Here is a 23,179-nt window from a genome sequence, read left to right as displayed (position 1 = left end):
CCCCAGATAGAAGCAACCCTGCAGTCCCTCAGGTGGCTCTGAGCAATCCCCTCAGCATCTCAGCGCTTTGGGTCACATTTCCCAGGCACCCACTTCTGCCTTTACACTTTACTTGGAAACACAGCACTGGCTCTGGATTCCTCTAAGGAATAGAAGACATGGAACAGGCACCAAGCATTGCCCACGTCCTCCTTTGCTCAGATTTGTACAGCAGCCTCTCAATCTTGTCACAAAGAGCAAAGTTTCCAAAGACACGTTGCTATGCTTCTTATAAGAAGGTTCGTGTCCGAATCATAACTAGTTTTATATATTAAAAAACTGGTTCAACTCTGTATTTACTTGTCACGTTTAATCAGGTAAGTCGGGTTTTCACGCTGGTAAGAGACCCACAGAACTGAAACTGTTGCCCGAGCTATTTAAATGTGCAGTGTTTTATTCACAGCCCTCACGGGGCGGGTGTGTGTGGGGGAACTCCCCTCACTGCCCCTCACAGTGCCCCGGGCGGGAGCGGGTTGCCTGCGCGGTGCCCGGGGCCGGCTGCCTCCACGGTCTCCTGACGGTGCCCCGGGCGGGACCAGAGGTCCCCTCACCGTGCCCCGGGGCAGGAGCCGGGTTCCCCCGCGGTCCCCTGGGCAGGAGCGGGGTGCCTCCACGGTCCTCTCACGGTGCCCCGGGCGAGAGCCGAGTCTCCCCGCGCTCCCCTCATGGCGCCCCGGGCAGGAGCGGGGTCCCCCCGCGATCCCCTGACGGTGCCGGGGGCGCGGGGGGGTCTGAGGGGGCGGCGGCGGCTGCGCCTGCTCGGCGCGCGGGGGCGCGCGTGACGTGCGGGGGGAGCGGAGCGGGGCCGCGCGCGCTCGCGGCCGCCGCCCGGCCCAGGCTGCGGGCGGAGCGGGCCCAGGCCCGGCCCGGCCCCGGCGCGTCCCGCGGGCCCGGCGCACCCCGGGCCTGCACAGGTGAGCCGGGGCACGGGCACGGGCACGGTGGAGCCGCGCAAGCCGCGCTCCGGCACCGCCGCCGCGGTCGCTGCGGGCCGCGGCCGTCCCTGGGCTGGCGGGCGGGGGAGCCCCGGCCGGGCCCGCCGGTACCGCGCCGGGCGGGTGGTGCGGGCGGGCCCGGCGGTGGAGGGGCCGCGCGGGCGGGCAGAAAATGGCGGAACACAAGATGTCGGCCGGGCCGGCGGGGCGGGGAGGCCGCGGCTCAGGGCCGCGGGACGGCGTTATCCCGGCCGGGACCGGGTTATTCCCGCCGGGCCGGCGTTATCCCGGCGCTGCCCCCGCCTGCCGGCCCGCACCGCCGCGGGACAGCCGCTCCTTTGTCCCCGCGCTCCCTTGGCCGCCTCCCCCCGCCCCGGCGGCACCGCGGGCGCGCCCGCGCCGGGCACGCGCGGAGGGAGGGAAGGAGGGAGGGAGGGAAGCGCCGGAGCCGCCGGGAAGAGCCGGGAGCCGCCGGCGGCAGCGGGCACCGCCGGCCCCGGGCACCGCCGGCCCCGGGCACCGCCGGCCCGCTGTGCCCCTGGTTTTTACTACGGGAACTTTTATTTGTGCAGCGCGTAGATGTAATCTATTTTTTCTATTTTATTTTTTGCTGTTTTGGCTTTAGCGCGTTTCAGGCAGCGAGACAAAATCTGGTTCGCTGGTTTTGTCTGTGGCGTTTTAAATAGGTTTAGAGTGTAAGTGGTCGTGGTGATTTTTAGGTGGACGCAATAAAGGACTTTAAAATGGATATGCTGGTTTTTCATACCCGGTCTGTTCTCTGCCAGGGGTCTGCGTTAACCTGCATGTTATTTTATTAATTGGGGTTTTCTAATTAAGATTTCTGCACAAGCAGTACGTTTCTCATTGCGTTTCTGTCAGCTGCTGCATTAAAATTAGGGGCAGAAAAAAATGAAAACCATGTTATCAGGCGAGGATGATTATTTGTTCTTCAGCTTGAATGTTAAGAAATTAAATGGTTACACAGCATCTGGTTCCTATTTTTCAACGGCATAGAAGTTTATTTATTGTTCCATTGCTGTGTGTGTGAGCCTGGTCCTTTTGGTTTAATGCAAATCTCATATGCAGCTTGTGAATAACCAAAACACCAGCAGTACATGATGTTGTGTTTTCCTTTGGAGCATGTAAACAAGATGTAAATTATTTAGAAGAAATCCACTATTTTAAAGGAGAGATTAAGGGCTGACCATGCAATTAGGCTTCATGTGAAAATACTCCACCTGAACCCACTGTGAATTGAGGTGTGTATAAACTGGGGAGATGCTTAACGTTTGCAGGACCACACGAAATGCATTCCTAAAGCTCCATAAATAAAGAGCATGTATTTGAGCTGTAATTGGCATGTTGCAATCGGTGTTCTATAGAAATGCTGTTTATGTTATACACATTTGAAATATGGCAACAATGCCTGCAAGCCAGCCCCGGGATTGGGAGTTTCCCTGTCCCCCTGGGAACACCAATGACACCCTGTTTTTCCTGGGAAGGGTAGAAGTGCTGAAGCATTGGTTGTTATTCCTCCTCCTTAAAATGCTTTGCTGAATATCTTTGCATTTGGAGTGTTTTCTTAAGCTCTCTCTAAAATGAAAATATCCCTGGCTATTTTGTGATACTTTCTTTAGGAAGAGTAAGCTAAGGACAGATCAGGGTATCCTGGGAACTTCCACCCGATTTTCAGTTCAATGTTGCTGTTACGTGTCCTTAGGTCATTCCAAACTGCCAGCCATTACCCTTGATTTTAGAATTGCCATGTGCAGAAGTGATTTACAGTTGTAGTCAGAGAGGTCAGATATCTCTTCTACTCTAAAATTCATTGCTTGTCTCAGCTGAGCCCCATCTAAGGAAGAGTTTTGGCATAAAAAGCTGAAATAGATTGAAATGAACCTCAGGCTCATTAGAAAGAGAACTGCTATTTTTCAGAAAAGCAAAACCATTCCAAATACAGACATATTTTAAAAATTTAGCCTTGAGACATTGCTCTGGGAGTCTCAGTGTAGGTTGCATGAAATACTTCATTTTGGGATGTGATGATAATATGCTCTTTCCTAAGCCAAGCAAAAAAAAATCAATGAAAAAATTAATGGAATATTGTAAAGTAAATATTTTATTGGCTGATGCTAAAAACATTTTCACTGCCTTTAAATACCCAGAGGAGAAGGGGAATTGAGAGGAAGAATTGAGATGTTACAAGTTAGAGGAAGGGCTAAGTTTGGGGTTGGGACAGGGTGTGGAATTGTGGCTTTCTGCCTGATTTCTGCCTTTCCAAAGCCCTGATTGGATCTGGCTGTGGTGCTGTGGGTGTGTTACACCGTGTACTACAGGAGGAAGCTGAGAAGAGCCACAATTAATCATTGCACTGCATTTTTTGCTGTTCCCAATAACGAGATTTGCCTGCATGTGTGACATGTGGAGCTGCATCATTGGCACTGCCGCAACCTGAGAGCGGAACCAGCGGGGCTGGGCCTCCCCCGGGCTCATTCTTCAGCAGCAGGAAGGGCTTTTCCTGCTGCCACTGCATTCCTTTGAGATCCCAAAGTTGATATCAAAAATAAATTTGTGATTGTGTGGTTGATTCAAGTCCATCCTTTGTCTGCACTGAGGTTTACAGGAACATTCTTCATAGGGTTGGTACAGCTTCAGTGGGGTTGTTGCCTGGGTGTCATCTTCCATCTCTGATTTCAGGGGAAGTTTAAGGGATTGCTGCTGCCATCCCATAACTTTGGTTCTTTTTCTAGTCCTGTTAACTACGAGGAAAATACTCCTTTAATAATTATTTGCTTTCCCTGCAAAAATTTAAATTCAAATTATAGTCCTACTTTGTATTAAATTTTTCTGTGTGCCACAATACATAATATAGTTGTGCATCTAATTATTTAATCAAAAAGTAAATTGCTTATTTAGAAAGAAAAAATTCTAACCTATTCTTCCTGTAATCTCAGATTGATATAAACTAAGATAATTTTCCATATCCATTTACTCTGAAAAAAGATTCTCTGAAAAGGCTGTGGTCAGGAAATGTTAGATATTGCCTTAATTCTGAAATAGTTTAATGGGTAATTTATGACCTAGAGCTGCATTGTGTTTTATACTAGTGAGGATTCATTAGCTACAGGCAGAATTTTGGGTGGCTGTGGTGGTAATTTGGGAGTGATGGATCATTGCATTGGCTTCTGGAGCTGCTCTGTCATCCTTACAATGCTGAAAAAATTTGATTTTGGAATGGAATTGAAATAGTAAAATCCTTGCCAACTTTCCTCATGGATAATGTTTGACTTTTTCATGTTCTTGAATTCAAAGTTGGTGCTAGAAGAGGAAAGCTTTGGAGACTTACCTGGAAAGATTTGTACTCCCTGTGCTCCTCTCTGCCCCGCTCAGGTCACGTAGTTCTGAGCTCTGACTGCATTCACCTCCCACAACTCCTAAAACTTCTTGTTTGCTCTGGGATTCTCTCACTTTCTCTGATTCTTGGATACAAGAGGGCAGAACAATACCAGATTTTAGTCTTGTGCAACTGAGATTTTTTTAGGCTTGAGATTTTTCACCTGTGAAAGCCTCGAGCTCTTTCTGATCCTGTGGGTGATTCTGTTGGGTCACTGCACTGAAAACTTGTGTAAAGTCCTTGGGGTTGATGAAAATTGCAAAATAATTCAGAATCTGCACATTTCAGTGTTTGGTATCAATGCTGGAATGCTGATTTTATCTTTCTCTCTCATGTTTTATGGGGGCACTGTCAAATGATAGATGCTTTCTCCTGCTCTGGGAGGGGCTTTGTGTTGCTGTACCTTGTCACAGAGATCCAGCATCCCCAGTTAAACTTACACATTAAAATTGGGTTTGAAGTGTCTCATACATCCAAATTTGAAAGAATTGGAAAAATTGATACTCCCAATACAATTCTCCGCTTTCTTCATTGTAGCTCCACACATGCAGAATCACCAGCCTTGATAATTAGTTAATGAGTCTGTAGACAGGCAGAGCAGAGGATGCTTTGTGCACAATTGCTAATATTTATTATTATGCTAAGGTAAAAAATATAAACCAAAACAGTAAAGTGAATTCTGTGCAGTGTTGCTTTTGGTTTTCTTGAATTTTTGGGTGAATACTTCTCTGTGTTTGTCAGCGTAACACATCAATCCAGTAAAGCTGATCAACACAAGAACACTGTTTAACATAAATTCTCTTTTTTGTTTTTTTGCAGTTGTTTGTGAATGAATTTGGCTGAATATGGATCCAGGTGGTGGAAGCCTTGGATTGCAAACACAGGAATCCAAAATGCCTCACACTATGATCATGCAAGATTTTGGTAAACATTTTAACTATTAAAAATAATGAGTAAAATCCAGGAGATGATCTTCTCAGGTATTGGGAAGGACCATGTCTATACCAAGATATTTTCATTTGAATTACAACACTGAATAATGTTTATTATTTTCTAAAAATTCTGATAAGAACTCTTCTATTGAGTGTTTTCAAGATTAAAACTGCTGGTTTTGTGTTAAAATAGTTCACTGTGCATTTTGTGTTATGTCTAGAAAAGTAGTCTGCAAATACGACTGGCCAGTCTAGTCTGGTAATGAAAACCAAATTTCTACCTCCAGCCACTCCTTGTGATGTGGCAAGTTGTTGGAAATGTGACTGTAAATATTGCATAAAACTGAGTGTTTATTTTTAACAAGGCCCTTGCTGTCCAAAGGATGAGTCCTTTTATTGTAACAGCAGTTAATGGTTTGTTACCACACTTCAGTGTCACGCAGGAATTCTGTGAAGGTTCACAGTGCTGCTGCAATGAAATGTTTTCTGACTGGGAATTAAAGAGAAAGAGACTGAATGGTAAACTGGCCTTTAGTTTTTAACAGATCCTGAGTTTGGGACAAACTCCACATGATGTCTTGAAGTGGTGTGTTTTATCTTAGCTTGTACAGAACTGGCTGCTTTGGACAGTGTTTATTGGGTGAAATGTGGGGAAGTCACAGATTTTTCCATCTTGCCTCTGTGATAACTCCATTCCTTAGACAAACCACTTGCTGGTGCAATAATTGTAACATTTTTCTCCCTGTTCCTGGTTGTTCCCCAGTGGCTGGGATGGCTGGCACTGCTCACATCGATGGAGACCACATTGTTGTGTCAGTCCCTGAAGCCGTCCTGGTTTCTGACGTGGTCACGGACGATGGGATCACCCTTGACCATGGCCTGGCAGCCGAGGTGGTGCAGGGCCCCGACATCATCACGGAGACGGACGTTGTCACCGAGGGCGTCATCGTCCCCGACTCGGTGCTGGAGGCCGACGTGGCCATCGAGGAGGCCCTGGACACCGGCGACCACGTCCTGACCTCGGACCTGATCACGGAGACCGTGCGCGTTCCCGACCAGGTGTTTGTGGCAGACCTCGTCACGGGCCCCGAGGGACACCTGGGGCACGTGGTGCAGGACGCCGTGCCCGGGGCCGACTCGCCCACCATGGTGTCCGAGGAGGTGCTGGTGACCAACTCGGACTCGGAGGCTGTGATCCAGGCTGCTGGCACTGTCCCTGGCTCCACTGTCACCATCAAAACCGAGGACGACGACGACGGCAAGAGCACTTCTGAAGACTACCTGATGATATCTTGTAAGTGCACAGAGGGAGATGGAAGCAGGAGGGAGCTCCTGGTGGGGAGAAGTTCCTGGAACTGGACTCTTGGAACGCTCAGGGGATAGGCTGGTGCCCAGTTAACTCCTGGTCTCTGGATTTGGGGTTTTGATGCAAAGTCACTGATACAACAAGAGAGAAGGACATTGATGCTGCTGAGTGAGTGGGTGTGTATGTTTGTGTTTCTGAAACTAGATATTCCAGGAAATTTAAGAAAAACACCTTGGAAAGTTAAACACTCAATTTATTTGGAATATACAACTTTTTCTAAAAAAACGCCACAGGTGTATTACAATGCTGTGTAGATTCATGTAAAAATAACATATTTGGCTTAATCAGGAGACTTCACTAAGAAATACTTTCTTAAGATCTCTAACTCAAAGTTTTCTCAATATGTCCACAAAATGTGGTTTCTTTAGTGTACTAAAAATGATAATAGGTATTTCATTGTCTGTTGTGCTCTTCTGGGCTGAACTTGGAAATAAGGGGTCAGGTTCATTAATGGATTGGCTCATTAACACATTCCACACAGCATCCAACTCCATATGATCCTGTTGACAGTAGCTGAAGTTGGCTACTGAAAAAACCTTGGGTACTTTGGGTTTCTTCAATGCTTACATTATACCCAAGGTACCAGTTGTTGTGTTACTGCTACACAAATTTGATAAAATATATTCCAAGTAATTGATTTTTTTAATTCTTCAAATCATTATTGAAATGTAAGCAGGTCAAAACAGATTTTATTTAGTCAGATGCAATATGTTAAAAAAAAGTCAATGCCAAGCGTGTCAAAGTGTCAGTCTGTTCACAACAAGCTGCATTTATTAAAAATCTCATGACAGAGGACATCACTGATTCATGGTTATAATGATTTCCCTCTCTTATAGCATTTATGTCCCTTATGCAGAATATATTTGTTTTTATTCAGTAGAGGATGAATAGCAATGATTTTTAAAACTTTCCATCATTACTGTGTCACTAACAGAAGTCAGAAAGAGATGTTTTTGAAAAAGGAACTTCAAAAATGAGTCTATAAAGCAAATTAGACCTGCTACAAAGAAAACCCTGTGTGTTTTTTTAACAAAAGAAGCACCATTTTACACTCAGTTGTTTCACTGAACAAATTCCTCCTTTCTGACAGAGTACTTAGGAGGAGTTTATTCTGTAACTGGTTATTTCCCTTGTCATTGTAAGTACAGTCATCTTTGGGACTCCTTCTGAGAGAGATGAGTGTGATGGATGCTGATGATCCTGCACTTAGACCAGAGCATCTGAAGCTTTCAGTTACCTGATGGTCCCACGAGTGTCTGACACATTCATGGTTTTGTCAGGTGTTCTCAAGCTTGGCTTTCACAATGTCTCAAAGCCATTTTGAGACCTAGTTTTCAGCAAATTAAATTTTTATATATGTATGATCGTGATGTGCCTGAATAGTCACAGTTGGAAGCTACATTATTCATCTAGGAGTTTGTTTTAAGTAATCATTTATGTAAATTAAGGCAGTCATAGAATTGTGTAGGATGGGATAGAGCTGTAAGATTATTGAGTTTAATTGTTCCCCCAGCACTGCCAGGGCCAGCACTGCCCGTGTCCCCAAGGGCCACATCCACATGGCTTTAGAGTCCCACCAGGGATGGGGACTCCAGCACTGCCCTGGGCAGCTGTGCCAGTGTTTGGCAACCTTTCCATGCAGGAATTTTTCCCAGTATCCAATCTCCACCTCCCCTGGCCCAGCCTGAGGCTATTCCCATTCCCTGAGCAGAGCCTCCCCTGGCTGTCCCCTCCTGTCAGGAGCTGTGCAGAGCCACAAGGTCCCCCCTGAGCCTCCTTTGCTCCAGGCTCAGCCCCTTCCCAGCTCCCTCAGCCCCTCCTGGGCTCCATTCCCTCCCCAGCTCCCTCAGCCCCTCCTGGGCTCCATTCCCTCCCCAGCTCCCTCAGCCCCTCCTGGGCTCCATTCCCTCCCCAGCTCCCTCAGCCCCTCCTGGGCTCCATTCCCTCCCCAGCTCCCTCAGCCCCTCCTGGGCTCCATTCCCTCCCCAGCTCTGTTCCCTTCCCTGGACTCACCCCAGCCCCTCAATGTCCCTCTGCTCATGAGGGTCCCCGAGCTGCCCCAGCTCTGGAGGTGCCCCAGCAGTGCCAGCACAGGGGACAGCACTGCCCTGATCCCCTGGACACCATTCCTGACCCAAGCCAGGTGCCTCTGGCCTCCTGCCCACCTGGGAACCCTGGGCTCATGTCATGCTGCTGTCACCAGCACTCCCAGGGCCTTTCCCAGCCCCTCTGCCCCAGCCTGGAGCTTTCCATGGGGTTGATGTGACCCCAGGGCAGGACCTGACACCTGTGAGCCTCCACCAGTGGCCTCAGCCCAGGATCCAGCCTGTGCAGACTCCCTGCATTGCTGCCCAGCTCAGTGTCACCTGCAAAGCTGATCCCCTCCTCTGGATCACTGATAGAGCTCTTTGAGCTCTGTTGTGTTCCTAAGTTTTGACCCTGTGCTGTGCTGGAGATGCCAGGCTGACCCCACAAAGTGTCTGCTGTTGTGTTTTTGTCAGCAGTGATGAATCATTCTTATGCAGCTTTTAATTTTTCTTTATTGCTCAAATATTACCCTTGAATTTGTTTTGTTTATGGTGATAATGTGTTGTGTAGAATAGATAAAGGCCTCAATTTATCAAGCAGATCAAAACTTTTTATTTACTTATATGTATTAATTGTCAAATGCTGTCAATATTGTAGAAAGTGAATTTTATAATATTTCATTTGGGGTTTATATATAGGACTGTTGAACTGCTTTTATAATATAAATCACACCTAAGTGATACTTCTAAAGAATTTCAAAATACTCAGTTGTCTTTTAATGAAATTTAGCATCTAAAAAGGGAAAACTGCATAAAATGCCAGATATGCCCTTAGGGAGTACCACAGGTTGTTCTGTTGAACATGTGGGAACTACCAAAATGTGACATTTTAGGGTATGGAACTGACTGTGGAGTTCTCATTTCCCTTATGCTTGTTGGGAGTCACAGCTTAAATGACAGAACCATAGAATGGGATGGGTTGGAAGGGACTTTACTCAAAGGTGATTTTTCACCATTTTGAAGTGACATTCCCATGTAGATACTTTATAGACTTCTGGTAATTACATTTTCTGTGTAAAACTGTTTGGACAATAGTAAGTTTGTCCTGATAGCTGTGTGACTATCTGTGTATGATTTTGTGATTGGAAATTTTCATTGGAAGATTATCACTACTCTGAGTTCAGTCATTCTCCCAGCACTGCAGGGCCACCACTGCCCATGTCCCCAAGGGCCACATCCACATAGCTTTTAAATCCCACCAGGGATGGGGACTCCAGCACTGCTCTGGGCTGTGCCAGTATCCAATCTCCACCTCCCCTGGCCCAGCCTGTTCTGCTGCTTTTTCAAACCATCTTTATAAGCAAAGGACTTAAAAAATCTATTTTTCATACATTAACAACACAAATACCACGGGGTGTTGACGATTCTTTGCTTTAAGCCATCCGAACACCTCAGTAAAGAGGAATTGAATCCCAAAGCTGTGGTGGGCCCCTGACCCCAGCCCTGTGAGTGAGATGGAGCTGGTGAGCAGCACAAGCTGTGCTGCAGGGGCAGTGGGCAGTGCAGCTGAAGCCTCCCCTCTTTTGTTTTTCAGGTTTGCGATATTCAGACCCACAGCGGGTTGCCAGCCCCCGCTCCGCGTGCCGGCCCCATGCACTATTCTGGTGACCTCAAAGCCACCACTGACCCACCCTGGAGCTGGCCCGGGGCTAAGGTACTGTGCCACCAACACCTCCTTTGTAGTGTCTTACACTGTTGCCTCGTTTGCTAAACATTTTAGGATTCCTACTCCTCTATTTGAACTTATGGGACTTAAGTAGATCAGACATTAGAAAAACCCGGAGGATTGTCAAAGCCTTGTGGGACTTACCTTGCCCTCGTGTTGCTGCTCTGGTGGCTGTGGCATCACCAGCATAGTGCATGTGAGGCATCACATGGATTGGGAGCTGGCAATCCACGGTGAATCTGGACATCACACACCTGAAAACAGCCCAGCAGGTAAGTTTAACACTGGGAGTGTGCTGAGTTTTCCTTTAAGGCTTGTTCACTCAGGAGGATTCAGCATCTATTTATGGAGGTTCTGTGTTGTGTTGTTTCAGTTTATTTTAAGGGACCAGATAATAACACGTAGTGCTTCTGGTGGGTGAGTCAGAGCTGGAAGAGACTTTGATATTCCATTGACAGAAAGGAATCAAGCAGTCCCTGTTCCGCTGAGCCATCCCTGGGGAAAGCAGCACAGAATTTAGCACTGATGGGTTGGCAGTGATTGAAGGCATCTTACTTAAACAACAGAATATTTTCATGAGCTGTTCTAAAAAACAATAATATTTTGGAACCTGACAAAGATTACTTGTCCTGGTGTGTTGTTTTATTTAAATCTGTTTAAAAGGTAGATGGGGGCCATGAGATTAACTTCAGATAAGACAGGACTTTAAGCAAAAGAAATTGCCAACTCAGTGTGTTTTCTTGTATTTGAAACAAAAAGCAACATCTTACAAATAACAGTCTGTATTGATGTCATTTTCTCAGCCCAGATGATATTTTCCAAATTTTGCTATATTACACATTTGGTGTTGTAGAAAAGTGATCCCAGAGGCTCTGGATACACAAACTTCCTGATAGGTTTCCATTCCTTTAGCTTAAATTGTAAAGACTGAATGTTTTGGAGATTACACAGGATGGTTAATGGTGTAGAAGTAACCACAAATGTTAAAAATACTGTTCTGAGTTTGCCCCTTTAAAACAGGACTCTCTATTTTCAAAGGATATTGAAGATTTGGGGGCTTTACAGGCAATATTAAAACACAGTGTGTGTGTGTACATGCTATATTGAGGTTTTGGAGTTTTCTTTTGCTGAAAACATTCTTACAAAAGTTGAAAAATTTCCTCTTTTTTTTCCTTCATGTAATGTTTATTGCATTGCAGTTGATGTTCTGGTAACTATCTAAAATTGTGGGATTTTTTCTAATTTCATTATTTAATTATTTCACCAGCCCCATAGTGGTGCACAGTCACTGTCACATAATATTAGTTAAATAGTTGGAAATTCTTCCATAAAGAAAACTTCCTGTCACACGTGTGGTGACTCCCCTGTTCAGCAGGAAATTGCTGTTGTTGAGTAACTTCATTTCTGTTACACTGGTAATGTGTTGTGTTTATAAAATGTATGAATTTAGAAAAAAATGGTGTTGCTGGAGCTGCAGGATTGAAAAGAACTTTATTGCCACCTCCCAGTTCTAAATTGTCAGGGTTTGTGAGCTTTGAAATTCTCTTTTTGGCAGTCACAGAGCTGGGTATACAATCCCTCTTTGTACTGGGGATTACCTCCAGTCCTTCCAACACTCACACATGCAGTGGGAATGGTCATTGTATCTAATTAAACTTACATTTATCATTTTCCAGAACATGCATAAGAGACTTGGATAAACTTTAAAAGCCTTGCAGAAAAAAAGTCTTTAATAAATTCATGTTTAGTAAATGTATGGAAATACTTATTCCAAGATAAGGGATATTCAGCATCTCCACTTTTCTGTCTGCTGACAACCCCATTCTGGCAGCTTAAAAAATGTCAATTAGCAGGTGCAGTAACACTGCCCCAGGGGATATAGAAGGGTTTAATGACCTGGTGCTGGGAAAGTCGAGTGTCAGGGGAATATTCAGGTTCTCTGTTGTGGCTCTCTCTGTGTTTGTGCTCTGAGGGTTTCCAGTGTCCTGCCAGGTCACACAAACATAAGGCTGCACGTGGCAGGCTCTCACTCATTAAGGTGTTGATGTTCCTGGCATTGATTTCAGTAGAGTTTTTTTAATTAAAAAAGCAAAATCTCTCTTCCTGAGGAATTTTTTTTCCTGATCCATGTTTGATACTTCTTCAGCAATGGAATTAATCCATTGCTGAAAAAAGAACAAAACCCAAACCCCACCAAACAGCTTAACCAGCTTTTTAAAATGTTTTCCTTAGATGTTTCAGGTTATAGAGCGTGGTGCTGATAACAGCAAGGTTGTGGGATCAATCCCCATATGGATCATTCACTCAAGAGTTGGACTTGATGATCCTTGTGGGTCCCCTCCAACTCAGAACATGAATTTTCACCAAAGTACAGACTTCACAAAGGTTCTAAACCAAAACCAGATATTTCCTTGTACTTCCCTGCATTTTATCCAGTTCTGTCCTCAGTAACTTCTGTACTCACCTGGTGCAGTCCAGGATTTTGAGTAGAAATGAGGTTTGCAGTGCTGTGAGCTGGGTGGGTGTCTGTGGGAAGAGATTAGTGTGGGATTGCTGGGGTGGATTCCCCTGCCCTGCTGCAGGAGAGGCACCTTCTCCTTCCCACTCCAGTGACTGGGATTCCAGTTTAGCCCAGTGCCCAAGGGGGTTAGAGCAGCTCTTGGGAGCAGGAAGCTGGGAGGGGGCTGGGGACACTGCAGCCCTCCCAGGTAAGCCAGCTTCTCCCAGGGATCAGGGCCTTGGTGTCCCCATGGGGTCAGGCAGCTCTGCTGTCACCTCAGTGTTCATTTTGAGGAGTTTTTCTTTGCTTAGTGCACTCATACTTTAATGTTACGTGTGCAGTAAGATGCTGTTTCCCTGGAATGTATTTCATTCAGATTTTGTCTACATTTTGTGGGATTCTCCTCTATTTAGAGGACTTCAGTGGGTATTCAGCACTGCACAGGTTTGTGTGGACCATCTGCACAGGAGCTAAATTTATCCTCAGTGAGAAGTGTGTCAGTACATGTGTCAGGGACATGCTGAGTTTGGTACCCTCAGGGCTGGCAATGTGAGGTGTATCTATGGTCATCTCTGTGAATGCCTTTTTTACCAAAATAGGCTGCTTTATAATAGTTTGGATGTATTTTTTTTCCTTAGAAATTATATGAGCATTTTGAATGTATAAAGCAAATAATCAGCAAGTGAGTTGTGTAAAGAATGAGAAGTCAATCTCTCATAGTAGTGTTTGGATTTATTGTCACTGCATCTTTTAATCAGCTGTATATCATGCATTAATCTTCATTAATGTGTATTTTCAAGTGATAAACTGGATAAAATTATCATTTCTTTGAGGAAGAAGATACAGTCAGATGTATACTTCTTTAGCTGGGAATATACTCCACTCATCGCACTCCTCAAGAGCCACTAAATTTTAGTCACTATGCATCAGAGTGAAACTTCTGAAAACTCTTAGACTGTAACAGGCAATTCTGGGTTAATTTTTAATGCTTTTGTATAGATCTTTAATTTTAATTATTGATAAATTTTTGCTTTCTAAGAGTAATAGTTTCAGCCATAACCAGTTACCTCATTCCCTTTGATGACAAGCTCCCTCTTGTGTCCTTTATTCTGTAACTCCTGCTGTGTTTCCTCAGTTACAATAAAATACTGAACTTCTGGAATCTCTTAAATTTCTTGAGATGAGCTGCTTTTAAAGGCCACTTATGAATACAAACCTTTCCAGTGCATGGGGAGAATAGTGGAGAAAATCATGCTGCTGATTACTTTGACTTCTAAAAATGTGTTTGAAGCTCATTATTATTCTCTTTTCTTTGCAGTGGATGATGTTGGAGAGAAATTGGACCATATAGGAAGCACTCCCTTGAAGATCAGTACCGAGGTGGCAAATGATGATGTTGCTAAAGATGATGGCTTTGGTTCAGAAGTTATCAAAGTCTACATATTTAAAGCTGAAGCTGAAGATGATGTTGAAATAGGTACCTTGAAATCCTGTTTATTCTTTCAGTAGTGTGAAGTGTTTCAGGGTTTTTGTTCTTCATTCCATGTGATCCAGTGATTGGAGGGTTCTGTAGAATGTGGCATTTGTGGAGGCTGCCCAGATGCACAAATGCTGGGTGTGGATTAGGCTCAAGTTCTTTTTTGATTAGCTGGGCTATTTTCAGGCAGCCAAAGCCCAAATGTAGAAGTGGTTGTGTGTCTGCAGCTATTTTTTCAGCTGCTGCTTTTCTCTGACTTTGCAAGGCACAAGTGTGTCAGCACAGCAGAGCCTCTGGAGTGGATCCCTTTTGTTGGTGGGAGCCTTTGGTGGCCTTTGCAGGGAGAGGGGAGGAATTCTGGGGCTGCAGGTGAGCCAAGGGACTCAGAAATCTCTGCAGCTCCCTTTCCCCATGGATAGACCAGCAATCCCTGTGCTCTGAGGGGATGCACAACTCAAAACTCACAGAATTCCTCTCTTGGCTGTTCTTGGAGCTGAAACCTCTGGATCATTGTGGGTCCCTTCCCAAATGCACTTTGTTCCTCTGGGGATGGGCTCTCAGTCTCCAGGGACAGAGGGACAGAAGGGACAGACTGCTCATGCAGCAGCAGGGAGAGCCAGAATCTCTGATGGCTGAGGAGTAATTCCCAGCAGGGCTGTTCTCTGAGCTGCTCTCAGGGAGGGGGTCCCATCCAGTCAACAAAATCCTTGGATCTGACATTAATCTTACCAGTGGCTTTGTTCACATTGACTTAATGTGTGTAACTTCTTTTTGTTCGAGGTGGGACAGAAATTGTCACTGAGAGTGACTTTCACAATGGCCATTCTGTGGCTGGAGTCATTGAACAAGGAGGTGTTGGGAGAATGCAGCGAGAAAAAATGGTTTACATGGCTGTTAAGGACTCTTCTCAGGAAGATGAAGATATTAGTAAGCATAATAAGAAAAATTTTTATTTTCTCATGCTGTTTGTACACCCATATAACCATCATTCTCAAGGACATTTTTAATTATTTTCTGAAGGATTCTTCAGCCTGAAGTAGTAGAAAACCGAGTTAATCTTCCCTAAAAGTAAAAAGCAGGCTATAATTATTTTAAAGTGATGTGGATAATGCACTTTGTGCATACTGTGTGCAGTAATTTAATTATTAATATTAAATTTAACATGTCCATGGATGAAGTTAATGAAGTTAGTCAAATTTCTTATTTTTCTATTTTCCTACTGTGAATTAAGCAGCTTTCTGAAAAAGTGGCAAATGTCATCAGTTGCAAGTTCATGAGTTTGTCTATTGGAAATTTTGTGGGCATTTGTTTTGGATTAGTATTTATTGATACATGTTTCCTCTCTTTAAGGAATATCTGAATAAGCAATGATCCCCTAAATGCCAAAGGAAGAAAATTAATTTATAATGGGTATCAATCAGAGCGAGAGCAAATTAAATGAAGGAAAAATTTGGAAAGACAGAATAAAATTAAAGATTTATTCTCCTCCCTTCATCCAGGCTGTGCTGAAATAGCAGATGAAGTTTATATGGAAGTTATTGTAGGGGAAGAAGAAGCCACATCCCTTCCAGACACCCAGCTTGAGGACTCTGGCGTGAATAAAACGTTTGTCCCCGTTGCTTGGGCTGCTGCTTACGGTAGGAGCCTGTGCTTCTTTCCTGAAAATCCCTGCCATTATTTCCTCCCCCATGCAGCTGCCAGCATCTCTGGGATGACCTCACCTTGTTCTTGGGGTTTGGAAGCAGCTCCTGATCTCTCCAGGGATTGCTGTGTGTTGGCTTTCATGGAGTAGAAAAGAAAGCCTGTTAGGAGAAGTCTGATTTTGTTTCAGATCCCAGATCAGATGTACAGAGTATTTGGGGTTTGAAGATCTTAATGTTGAAGATCTTAAACAAGAAAAGCCTTAAGTATTTTACATTAGGAGGGGGATGGGGGAAAGACTGTAAAAAGGGAATAGTAAGAATAAATATGTAAATATGTTCCCAGTAATTTCAGTTTTTAGACATGTTTTAAGCCTGTTAGTCCTCCAGGTGAGAAACAAAAAACTGATTTGTTTTCAACTACTGTGTCTTAGTATATTGTGAGTTCTGTCTATTGTTTTGTATCATTTCCTTGGATTTTTGGTGTGTTAAATTTTGTTAAGAGGGTATCAAGTTATCCATAGTTTCTGTTACAATTAATTAAGCAAGTTAGTGAAAATTCCTTGGTGTGGAATTTGGTGAAAATTCCTTGGTGAGAGCCCAACAGCTGGGCTGCTCAAGTGCTTCAGAACCACAGAGCTTTGGCACATAGCAGCAAATACTTCAGTGCAAAATAAGGAATGTGTTCCTGAGATATCCCTTGTGCATCTCCAAAACTCCATTGTGCTGAGAGGCTGATAAGGGCCAAGTCCTCTTATCTGCCTCCTACTCCAGGCAGATAAAGTGCTTCCATCTCAGGAGCAAAGTGTGCATTTCAGATAACCTCTGCATTGCTATCTGAGGGGATAGATGAGGTTAAAAGTTTGCAGAAACAAGAATATTAATAATGGAAAGCAGGAGAGGCAGCAGGGTAAGCATGCACACACAGATGGGGTGGATATTAACTCCTCCCAGAGATGGGATTTTGGTTCCTGAGGCTCATGATCATACAACACCGAGCTGCACATCCCACTTGGATGGTGTTAACCTGTTACTTATTAGCTAAGTTAGTTTTCTCTCATTATCAGGCTTTCAAAAGCAGCATCTTTAAAAAGAATATTATTTTATAATGACTAAAATACCATTTTCTGCAGGAGATGAAAGAAGGCTTCCCCGAAGATACGAAGATGGTCAAGCGGCAGGTGAGAACTTTTAACAGCATTTAAACTAAAACTGCCTTTGAGAAAACAGATATTTCTGTGTCAGTGCTCCTAATCAGAGATGCAAAGAATGAGCCATAAATTAGATATTGAAGGACTCCACAGTCTTTCTCTGTTGTTTTGAATTAAAACAATTCTAGATGTCTGTAGGCTTTCGGAGGGGGTGGGGAAGTTGGGAGGCACTGCCAAGTTTTTAATGTAGTTTTGCAGACAGAAAAGAGATAATGCAGTTGCATGAAGTGAAAACAAGTTTAATAAAAATCAGGGAATATAATTAGAAATGAATCAGTGTTTAAACAATCATACCCTTGACTTTTGCCAGGAAAGATAGATAGTGGTTCTCATTAGCACGCTTCTTTTTAATGTATCTTGTGATAGAGGAATGGGCAGTGCTTGTTTTTAAGTAGATAATGCTGCTGTGCAATTCCAGTCGTCAGTCCCAAAGAAACAAGTTGTTTAAGGTTTTTTATGGTGTCTAATTTTTGTTTCTAGGAAATAACTTGGATACACGATTAGAAAACAAAAACGGTAATGCAACACAGTACCTGCAGATTTGTGATAGCATTAGCACTAATAGAGTGCTCAAACAAAAAACCAAGAAAAGGAGGAGAGGAGAGGCCAGGCAATGGCAAACAGGTAAACACTGGATGGTTACGGTATTGTCACGGAGTGCCACTGACTCCTGTCCTATTCCTTTTCTCTTTTTTTAAGCTGATGCAGAATTAAAAGCTATAAATGATGATTTGCGTATTTCCTGTGTCCTTCCCCCCTCCAGTTCTGTGCCTAGAAAATGTCATATTTTGCTATTCAGAGTCAGTACACCAGGGGCTGATGCAATTCATTGGAATGTTGCAAGCCATTAAAAAGTACCCATGGCTATATTCAGTGCACATGTGATATTCCTGATCTGTTTGAGCAGTTTCTAAAACAGAACTATATAAACTATAGGTGCTGTGGATTGGTTGTTTTTAAACTACTGAGCCACTCTCTCTCTGCTGCAAGTGTAAGTGCATGAATCTGAACAGCACTTGGCTGATTTAAAACTTCTTAATCAGTAAATGTGTTTCCTTCATAACTTGTTTTTGTTTGTTCAAAAACAGCTGTTATAATAGGTCCTGATGGACAGCCCTTAACAGTTTACCCTTGTCATATTTGTGGGAAAAAATTTAAATCCAGAGGATTCTTGAAAAGGCATATGAAGAACCATCCCGATCATATGATCAAGAAGAAATACCAGTGTACAGACTGTGACTTTACAACTAACAAAAAAGTAAGTTTCCACAATCATCTGGAAAGCCATAAACTTATAAATAAAGTTGATAAAACACACGAGTTTACAGAGTACACGAGAAGATACAGAGAGGCGAGCCCGTTGAGTTCCAATAAACTCATCCTGAGGGACAAGGAGCCCAAGCTCCACAAGTGCAAATATTGTGACTATGAGACTGCAGAGCAGGGGCTGCTCAACAGGCACCTGCTGGCAGTCCATAGCAAGAACTTCCCTCATGTGTGCGTGGAGTGCGGGAAGGGCTTCCGCCACCCCTCGGAGCTGAAAAAGCACATGAGGACCCACACGGGGGAAAAGCCATACCAGTGTCAGCACTGCGTGTTCAGGTGTGCTGACCAGTCCAACCTGAAAACTCACATCAAAACCAAACACGGCACCGACCTGCCCTTTAAATGTGAGCACTGTCCCCAGGCCTTCGCCGACGAGAAGGAGCTGCAGCAGCACACCGAGCTCTTCCAAGGCCATAAGACTCACCAGTGTCCCCACTGTGACCACAAGAGCACCAACTCCAGCGACCTGAAGCGACACATCATTTCAGTGCACACCAAGGATTTTCCCCACAAGTGTGAGGTGTGTGAGAAAGGCTTCCACCGGCCCTCGGAGCTCAAAAAGCATAGCGAGACCCATAAAGGGAAAAAGATCCACCAGTGTAGGCACTGTGACTTCAAAACCTCCGACCCCTTTGTGCTCAGTGGGCACATCCTCTCCGTGCACACCAAGGACCTGCCTTTTAAATGCAAACGGTGTAAAAGGGGCTTCAGGCAGCAGAACGAACTGAAGAAGCACATGAAGACCCACAGTGGCAGGAAGGTGTACCAGTGCCAGTACTGTGAGTACAGCACCACGGACGCGTCGGGCTTTAAGCGCCACGTCATCTCCATCCACACCAAAGACTACCCCCACAGGTGTGAGTTCTGCAAAAAGGGCTTCCGCAGGCCCTCCGAGAAAAATCAGCACATCATGAGGCACCACAAAGAGGCCATCCTGTGATAGGTGAGCTCCAGCAGGAAGCCGTGTAGGAACTGTCATAGGCTAATTGGGGAAAAAAATAAATCTCACGAACTGTTTCTCCTGGTTTCAAAGCTTGATATTAAACCATAACTTTACATTCTTTGCATTAAAAGTCTTAAAAAGTATTAGGGTTGGCAGGGGAACTCATAGCCCTATGATTGTTGCTGATCAGAACATAAAGAGCACTAGAGAATGCAGAGGATGGATGAATGTTTAAAATTTGCAGAAAGATGGATGAGTGTCTCCAAGTGAACAGTATTTGCCATTGCTGAGTCTAGAGGACAGGGCAGAGCTGATTGTGTGGCCCATTCTGTCAGTCCCAACGTGTGTCTCCAGTATGGAAACAGATCCCTGGTGGGGTGAGCTACAGAGGGTTTGCAGAGGAGCCCCCTCTTCACTTCTTGTGCAGTTTGGAACGGGGAGTTTTAGTCAGACACTTCATCACAACGTTTTCAATTGTGCCTAGAAATTGAATTCCAGAACTGGCAAAATTATCTGGGGGGGTGTCCCTTGTTCGGTTTGGTTTGGTTTTTGTTTTTAAACATTTCATAGGGAAACTTTTTGGTTTCCTTTATTAGTTTAGGTCCAAGAAGCATTTTTTACTGGTTTTCAAAGCTGCTAACCTATTTTATTGCAGGATATGATGTTTAAAATAGAGCATTATGTTATGGTCTCAGAGGTGGTGTTCTGGTGCTAGGGTTAAAGATGTATATGTATATAATTTCCCTTTTTTTATCTGAAACTACAGTTGAATGTTGTTCAGTATGGCACATATAACAAAATTAACTTTGAATTTGACTTTTTTTTTAAAGGATAAAAATGGATGCAGCTCATAGTGTTGTGACTCAACACTAATTTTTTTCCTCGCTACTTTAAAGTCTTCTCTAAAAAGAATATTAAAAACAGTTGAAAACTGTAGGGGTTTTTTAATTAAAAATTCAAAGTACTTAGAGGTTCTTTAGGGCAGTGTTCTTAACAGGTATGACAGTTACTGTCCTACCTCCTAATATGAAATTTTCCATATAGACATAAAATTGCACCTTTTAATCGATTCTTTTAAAAAAAGATCTATACCATGCTATAAACATGCATTTTCAATCTGTAAGAAAGTATATATGCAGTATTTAACCAGAAAAACCTGCTGCCACTAGAGTTTGGAGGTGGATCTTGAGTTTACAGTGTATACATTTAAAATATGCATCCCTTTAAAAATGCTTTGTGTTAGCATGCTGCAAATCCAATGGCGCTTATATAACGAGCTGGTCTAGGGCTATTTAATGAAAAACCTGGTCATAAATGTTATGCATATAATGTGTATTTTTTACTTTTTTTAGTTGCTTCATGTTTGCACACAGCTGTTCACATGAGAAATTGTAACTTCATGCTATATTGTGGCTTTGTGTTCCAGATAATGTTCATATTTTGTTTTTGCACCAGATGAGAATCAGTTCCTTGAGAATAAATTTTTTTTATATTTCTAAACTTCAGAAAGTTAAAATTTGGGAAATCTCTTAGACAAATAAGTGTTTTATGTGGCTGTAAAAAATGATGTACACGCTGTAAAATAAGATTGTCACTGTTCTGTGGGATTATTATTTCTAAATGTGTTACTCATCGTAACGGGCATACAATAAAACGCATCTCTTGCACTCCAGATTTTTTGGAGTTTCCTTTTCATTTATGGTGTTTAGGAAAGTCCCATTCTCTGTAAATTCACCTGATGTTTTTAATTGCATTGTTCACTAATTAACATGTAATCACATTTCAAGTAAACAGGTTACTGCAGGTGTATTTATCAGACTGTTAAGGAGAGAACATTGGGTTTAACTCTTTCACAGGTAATGTATTTGTGTTTGTTTTGCTTATTTCTAAAATAATTATCAAATCTGATACTGACATTCCTTTGAATTTTTTTTCCTTCAAGACAACAAAAAACTTATCACATACTTAAGGAATAACCAGGTAGGTTTTTGTCTTTTTAATTATGTAATAACAGCTTGCAGAATGAAATGCTAAAAACTCTGCTATCCTAAATTCCCTCTCTTTTTAGAATACTTGAATTGCACCATCAATAACAGATTAAAAAGCTGAAGAAGAACATGTGCTATTAAATGAACCCATCACTGAGGATTTCCAGTGGGCTTTGAGCCACTGAACTCGTAGGTTTTGCACAAAGAGCAGAAATTAAGCAGACAGGAATTAATTCATTTGGGTTTTGTTGCTGCTTTTCCTTGCATGCCCAGCAGTCAGAAGGGAAAAAATCAAAATCTTAGTGATTTAAGGCTGTGGATTTCTGACAATGTCAGTGCTTTGTTCCTGAATGTTATGTTGAATACAGGGACTGAAGGAGTTTTTCTTCACCTGAAGATGATCCCTGACTCTGCCCATGGCTGTGCTGGCTCATTTTTCCACCCTACAGATGGACCAAATAATCAGGTAATTAATTGTTCTCTATCAAAGCAGGAGGTAGATTGCTGTTCTTGACATAAGATTTTATTAGGAAGTGGTGTTTTAAATCTTCTGAAATGGAAGGATAAAATGGCACCTGAGTCCTCAGCAGTTTGAGGGACAGTTCCCAAATCCTTCTCAGTGCCCTGTCCCAGTAAATATTTGAGAGCTGTGACGGGTTGGGGGTCCTTGAGCAAACAGAGCCTCCCAAAGGTGTGCAGGGCTTGCTCTGAAATGTCAGATCTGTTTGGTGCAGCATTTTATTGGGCTGACAGGTGCAGTTAAAAGTGATTCACATCCTGATCATCAGCTATGTTTTTCTTTCCTCAGGTTTCAACTGCCTGCAATTAAAGGCGATAAATCAGAGAGAAAATGAGGAAGAGCTGCAGCAGAACTCTGCAGGTAAAGGTGAGGTACTGGGTGTGGGCTGGTGGCTGCTGGAGCTGTCAGGGACTTGCCAGCCAGGGCTGTCTGGCTTTTATTTTACAGCTGAGGCAGAGCAACTTCAATACTGCAGAAAGGTCAGTCAAAACAAAGAAGACAGTTTTCTCCTTTTCAGTGCAAAACAAGACTCTGCATTCTGGCAGATAAAGACAGGGAAGTGTGCATATTGTTGTAATTTTATAAAGTAAATAGTGTCTGACTTCTTTCTAATTTGTTCCTAGAAAAAATGTAGAAGTCTTGGTGAAGCTACTTGAAATTGAGGTGGGAAATGAGCTAAAGTAAAATGTTTCTAACCAGGATTTACAGAGCTGAGTAAATGAGAAAATGTGTTTCTGTAAACTTCAGCAGAAACCACATTAGGTAAATCAGTTCCAGTTCCACAGCCAAGAGGGGACAGCTGAGCCCACAGTAACAGGTACTTCCTAGTAAAAAATACTAAATTTGCTTTCTAAATACATATGGTTTGAAAACAAAACCAGCCTATAAATAAATGGCTGTATGCTTTATCTACTAGTGTAATCAGCTTTTTGACAATTGCTTTGTGTTTTCTGTGAGTACAAAGTGTAGTTACAGTCTCTTCTCTGTAGCATTTACAGGATCTGGTGACCTTCAGATTCTTTGAGGAGCTGTCCTTGTCCCAGGACAGAGCTGGCTGGCCTGAGCAGCAACCTGGGCTTTTTGTAAGCAGGCTGCAGCTTCCCTGGCTGCCCCAGGATGGTGTTTGCACTGGGATGGATCAGCTGGATTTAAAAA

General features: G+C 43.5%; 1 protein-coding gene across 4 annotated transcripts; it reads left to right on the top strand.

Annotated features, from left to right (window-relative positions):
* The first annotated feature begins 850 nt into the window (after positions 1-850).
* ZNF711 (zinc finger protein 711) lies at positions 851-21,188 on the top strand. 4 transcript variants are annotated; one of them, XM_059482678.1, is made up of 9 exons: positions 851-953; positions 5,188-5,292; positions 6,064-6,594; positions 14,238-14,396; positions 15,177-15,323; positions 15,896-16,033; positions 17,170-17,217; positions 17,728-17,763; positions 18,336-21,188. In XM_059482678.1, the coding sequence occupies exons 2-9, from the start codon at positions 5,214-5,216 to the stop codon at positions 19,511-19,513; spliced, it is 2,316 nt and encodes a 771-aa protein (XP_059338661.1). In that variant the 5' UTR covers positions 851-953; positions 5,188-5,213; the 3' UTR covers positions 19,514-21,188. The 4 variants fall into 4 exon arrangements, with proteins under 4 accessions (XP_059338661.1, XP_059338659.1, XP_059338660.1 ...); XM_059482676.1 differs by having other exon boundaries at positions 17,728-17,871; XM_059482677.1 differs by lacking the exon at positions 851-953 and having other exon boundaries at positions 5,061-5,292; positions 17,728-17,871.
* Positions 21,189-23,179: the final 1,991 nt, after the last annotated feature.

The sequence above is a fragment of the Ammospiza nelsoni genome, chromosome 15 (assembly GCF_027579445.1).
Source record: "Ammospiza nelsoni isolate bAmmNel1 chromosome 15, bAmmNel1.pri, whole genome shotgun sequence".
NCBI lineage: Eukaryota > Metazoa > Chordata > Aves > Passeriformes > Passerellidae > Ammospiza > Ammospiza nelsoni.
This window is presented reverse-complemented; position numbering and strand designations above follow the sequence as displayed.